The 6,049-nt window shown below is 38.0% G+C and overlaps 1 protein-coding gene across 2 annotated transcripts in view; it reads left to right on the forward strand.

The window, feature by feature from the left end:
* LRRC2 (leucine rich repeat containing 2) overlaps positions 1-6,049 on the forward strand; it is a 54,980-nt gene that overhangs the window by 36,725 nt on the left and 12,206 nt on the right. For both annotated transcript variants that reach the window (XM_017855764.1, XM_017855765.1), the window contains 2 exons: positions 955-1,091; positions 4,277-4,422. In XM_017855764.1, coding sequence (XP_017711253.1) covers positions 955-1,091; positions 4,277-4,422 — 283 coding nt within the window. The remainder of the gene's footprint in view (positions 1-954; positions 1,092-4,276; positions 4,423-6,049) is intronic.

Below are 6,049 nucleotides of genomic sequence, written 5' to 3' on the forward strand. Positions count from 1 at the left end.
AAGAAAGGAAGGAAGGAAGAAAGGAAGGGCAAGAAAGAGAAAAAGAAGGAAGGAAAGAAAGAAAGAAAAAAGAAAGAAGAAGAAAAAGAAAGAAGAAGAAAAGAGGAGGGAGGGAGGTGAAGCAGGAAGAAGGAAGGAAGGAGGAAGAAAAGGAGAGGAAGGAAGTGTGAGTACCCATACAAACATTCTGCTTTTCATTTTCAGTGCAGCATTCAATTTATTACAGGAGATATTCAACACTTTATTATAAAACAGGCTTTATGTTGGATGATTTTGCCCAACTGTAGGCTAATTGTAAGTGTTCTGAGCACATTTAAGGTAGTCTAGGTGAAGCTACAATGTTTGATAGGTTAGGTGTATTAAATGCATTTTTGACTTATGATATTTTCAACTTATGATGGGCTTATTGAGGTGTAACTCCATCGTAGTTAGGGAGCATCTGTATTTAAACATTTTTACTCAAATATTGTAGGATATGGTAATTCCTTAAGCTGCTCCTTGGGCTTTAGAAACAAGGAGCCTCTATATAATTCACTGTGCTCCAGTTGCAATATCTTCCCCTTACTGGAAATTAGGTCTGAGGGCTTGGGGGAACAGAAAGTAGGTAGGCAGCTTTCATTTCAGTTGGAAAGATCCCTGGGCATTTCAAGAAAGAATAGACAAATCAGTTATTTAAAAATATGACACACTGAAGGCATGAGCCTTAAAAGTTTTGTTTTAGATTCTGTAATATTGGACCCTTATCACACTGAAAAACTGTGATTTCAGAACCTCGGGTTCATGATGCTACAAGATAATGTTCATCAGATACACCCTCCCAAACCCAAATGCTAAATTATGTTTAGTTCCTTCCCCATCATTGTTTACAGAGCTATTTACTTCTTAGTTTTGTTTTTTGTTCTTAAAAGACCTTAAAGGACCTATTCAATGGATGTTAACTTTTTCTGATGACAGGTTGTTTGAAGAACCTGAAAGAACTCAATGTGAGTTTCAACCATCTGAAGAGCATTCCTCCAGAATTGGGAGATTGTGAAAATCTAGACAGACTGGATTGTTCTGGAAATCTAGAATTAATGGAGCTGCCCTTTGAAGTAAGAGATAAACATTTCTGCACTATGATTTACTTTTATTTGGTTTATGACATAGAATGGTCTATAATATGGCAAGAAGTTTTAACATATGAAATCTATCTTTATTATATCACCTTTTCCTGACATTTCAATCACCATATACTGGTCTTTAAAAACTTTTTTTTTTTTTTGAGATGGAGTCTTGCTCTGTCACCCAGGCTGGAGTGCAGTGGTGTGATCTCGGCTCACTGCAGGTTTCGCCTCCTGGGTTCAAGCAATTCTTCTGCCTCAGCCTCCTGAGTAGCTGGGACTACAGGTGCACACCACCACATCTGGTTAATTTTTGTATTTTTAGTAGAGATGGGGTTTCGCTATGTTGGCCAGGCTGGTCTCGAACTCCTGACCTCAAGTGATCCACCTGCCTCGGCCTCCCAGAGTGCTGGGATTATAGGCGTGAGCCACCGCACCTGTCCTTTTTTAAAAACTTTTTATACTAGGTTAGAACCCGAATTTAAGTTCAGAAATGCTATCAAAGGAAAACCAGGCAAAATTTCACACAAGAAATTTTTATTTAATGTTTGTTGATGCTTGTAATATATGATGCCTGTTGCCTCTAATGCAGACCCTAATTTATTTATCCAAAATGGTAAAATTGAAAATAAAAGGGGTAAAATTTTTTTATATACTCATAGCAAAACTTGTAGATGACTAAAGTAGTCCTACAGATAGGATTTAAGAAATCCACTAATTTAAAATATTCATTAGTTTCTTTTGGTCTGTATTCATGGAAAAATGATTTTAAATCATTTCTGATAAAGTGGAGCACATAAAAGTGAACAATTTTTAATGCCAAATTAAACTCAATAAGCATCTCGTGCTGGAACGAGAGAAGGATCTCACAATCCTACTGGTAATGAATGGGCTATAAATGGTGATTGCTGGTGACAAGGCACTGGACACCAATTGCCATCCTAGAAGGGGCATTATTTGCCTTTCCTGAATGCTTCAGGGTATAGGAGGAAGTGGCTGCTTCTAAGCTGTTAGCACCCATTCTACCCTAGGAGATGCCCAGCAGGTGTCCTGGTGAGGGTACACAGCCAGCGGTTATGGCTCCCTGCACAGATCCACTCATACCCCAGTCTTTTCCAGTTCAGGCAATGGCTTAATCTCCACACAGATGTTAAGGCTGGAAGTAAATTAAGTCATCCTTAACCTCTCTTCTCCCATGTGCCATATCCAATCCATAAATAAATCCTGTTGAGCATGCCCTCCAGAATATATTCTGTGTAACCATTCTCATCACCTTCCCACTGCCACCCTGGTCAAGACAGTGTTGTCTGTCATCTGGACTGGGGCAACAGCCTCCCTGTTTGCTTCTCTGTCCCTTCTTCTACCTTTTCCTCCTTCATTGAAGTGTAATCTACATACCATACAACTCACCCATTACAAGTGTACAGATTCAAATTTAGGCCATTTCCATCACTCCTCCCCACTACCCCCAGTTATCTCTTGCACCTTTGATATGAATCCCCATTCCCACTCCCAGGACTAGGCAACATGGGAGGTGGAGGCTGCAGTGAGCTGAGATCTCTCCACTGCATTCCAGCCTGGATGACAGAGTGAGACTCCATCTCGAAAAAAAAAAATCTAACTATAATTGTTGAATTGTCTCTTTGTCCTTTTAATTCCATCAGTTTTTACTTCATATATTTTAAGTTGTTAGTTGCATATAAATTTATGATTCTTGCATCTTCCTGACATATGTCAGGGGAACTCCTGCTATTGACCCTTTTATTATTATGAAATGTCCTTGTTTATTCCTAACAATATTGTTTCTTAAATATAATTTGTCTGATATTAATATAGTCACTCTATCTCTCTTATAGTTATGTTTTACACGATGATATGGTGATATGGTTTGGCTGTGTCCCCACCCAAATCTTATCTTGAATTGCAGTTCCCATAATTCCCACACGTCATGGGAGGGACCTGGTGGGAGGTAATTGAATCATGGGAACAGGTCTTTCTTGTGCTGTTCTCATAAGAATAAGTCTCATGAGATCTGGTGGTTTTATAAATGGGAGTTCCTCTGCATAACCTCTTTTTGCCTGCTGCCATGTAAGACATGCCTTCGCTTCTCCTTTGCCTTCCACCATGATTGTGAGGCCTCCCCAGCCATGTGGAACTATGAATCCATTAAACCTCTTTTCTTTATAAATTACCTGGTATTGTTTATGTCTTTATTAGCAGTGTGAGAATAAACTAATACACGATATAATATATATATATTTCCATCTTTTTTACTTTTAACTTATTTGTATCTTTGACTCTAAGTTGTGTTTCCTATAGCCAGCATATAGTTGGATTTTTTTTGGTAAAACCTGACTAACAATCTGTGTCTTTTGACTCGTTAGTATACCATTTTTTTTCTTCTGTTGATTTTTAAAAACTATTTTTTTGTTTTTATTTTTGTGTGTGCTTATTCTAGAGATTACAATATTCTTCTTAATTTAACACACTCTACTTCAGCTTAGTGATAACTTAATTCTGGTAAAATATAAAAACTTTTGCCCCAATATATCTCCATTACATTCATCCTTTGTATTTTGATTATCACATATTTACATCTATATATCAAAAATAAAAAATACAGTGTTGTAACTATTGCTCAATATTATATATATATATATATATATTTCCTTTTTTGTGTGTGCAGTGGCATAATCTCAACTCACTGCAACCTCCACTATCCGGGTTCAAGTGATTCTCCTGCCTCAGTCTCCCAAGTAGTTGGGATTACAGGTGTGCACCACCACATCTGGCTAATTTTTGTATTTTCAGTAGAGATGGGGTTTTGCCATGGTGTCCAGGCTAGTCTTGAACTTCTGGGCTCAAGCGATCTGTCCACCTCAGCCTCCCAAAGTGCTAGAATTACAGGCATGAGCAACCGAGCCCAGCTTGCACTAATAATTTATAGCAATATAAAATCCTGGAAGGCAGCTGCAGTGTATTATTTATCTTAACTTCCCTACCCATACACAGTGAATGACACAGCCGAGGTGCTCCAAAATACATCCTGTATTGATCTGCTTTGCATATATTCATAGAAATGCCTTTGGGAAAGAAATATCAATCTTAAAATTATCGGTTGAACTTTATTCCCACTCTTATAAAAGTAATTAGAACATTTTGTTATTCATTTCTAGTTAAGTAATTTGAAGCAAGTTACATTTGTAGATATCTCAGCAAACAAGTTTTCCAGTGTCCCGATCTGTGTCCTGCGGATGTCGAATTTGCAGTGGTTGGATATCAGCAACAATAACCTGATCGACTTGCCTCAAGATATAGACAGGTAGCTACTTGCATTCTAAGGTGAGGTGTATGTATTAGTTACTAACGCTTCAAACACTGTTAACATTCATGTATAGTACATAAATGTTCTTTGGAATCAACTAATTTTCCAGAGTTTATTGTTTCCAGGAAGTCAGTTTCCAAGGAAATTATAGAATAAGCCAATTTCCAGTCTGCATCATACATGTATGTGTTTACGTGCATTTGAACACTTCTTCATTGTCTTAATGAACTTTAATTTCCTTTAGTCTTCCATAGTATGGCACCATTAACTTTCCTTCACTCTACAGAAGTGGAAAAGTTAATTTATTAAGTATAGAATAGAAACATATCACTCTATGTTTAGAATATCAATGAGGACAAATTTTATTAGTTTCATTTATTGATTCATTATACATAAACTTTCAAACAAAATTGATATGCTTAGCCAGGTTTTCAAATTATATTCTTTCAAATTAAAATGTACATATTTTAAAATTTTATTTTTTGTTGAGACAGGGACTTGCTTTGTTTCTCAGGCTGGTCTCAAACTCCTGGGTGCAAGCAATCCTTCTGCCTTGGCCTCTCAAAGTTCTGGGATTGCAGGCATGAGCCACCGTGCCTGGCCCAAATTATATTCTTGCAGCTATTTCACGTTTTTTAAAATAAGAGTTATCATGTAAGATTCAGTCATTCACTTATAATATTATTAGACTCCTGTATGGCAAGCCTAGAGAATGGGATGGGTTTAAAGTGGTAAATGAAACACAATCTCTGGCATCCTGGAATCTACCGTTTTTTTTTTTTTTTTTTTTTTTTTTGAGACAGAGTCCTGCTAGTTGCCCAGGCGGGAGTGCAGTAGTGCAGTCATGGCTCACTGCAGCCTCGACTGCTTGGGCTCATGCAATTCCCTCACCTCAGACTCCCAAGTAGCTGGGGCCACAGATGTGTGCCATCACGCCTGGCTAATTTTTTAAAATAATTATTTGTGGAGACAAGGTCTTGCCATATTACCTAGGCTGGTCTTGAATTCCTGGACTCGAGTGATCCTCCTGCCTCAGCCTCCCAAAGTGCTGGGACTACAGGCATGAGCCACCATGCCTGGCCTACAATCTTTTTTATAAAGAAACACAAGCAAGCTATGGTGACACAGAGGCCAGCAGTGGCTTAGGCCTGAATGCCATCTTGTATGACTTTTCTTTATTCCTGGTACATGTGATATGTATTGATGCTTTCCAGGCTTTTGAGACTAAGAGGGGATCTTTTAGTTTGCAACATGGGAACTTTATGAAATATTTGTGTGATAAACCAAAGTTTTGGAAATAAATGAAAGAAAAATTCCTGGGGGGAGGCCACTGAGTTAGAATAAAATGGAAAACAGAATAAGACATGTTTGAAACATATTTTGCTCATTTACTTTTCACTCTGCAGTTGCCCTCCTGTTTTAAAGTTGGAAAATGTGATGACAGAAGGATGATAACTGGGCTTTAAAGATATACAAGAGGAGGCTGGGCACAGTGGCTCTTGCCTGGAATCCTTGCACTTTGGGAGACCAAGGAAGGAGGATTGCTTAAAGCCAGGAGTTCAAGACAAGCCTAGGCAACATAGTGAGACCCTGACTCTCTCATTTAAAAAAAAAAAAAAAAAAA

The sequence above is a fragment of the Rhinopithecus bieti genome, unplaced genomic scaffold, assembly GCF_001698545.2.
Source record: "Rhinopithecus bieti isolate Rb0 unplaced genomic scaffold, ASM169854v2 scaffold_39746, whole genome shotgun sequence".
Taxonomy (NCBI): domain Eukaryota; kingdom Metazoa; phylum Chordata; class Mammalia; order Primates; family Cercopithecidae; genus Rhinopithecus; species Rhinopithecus bieti.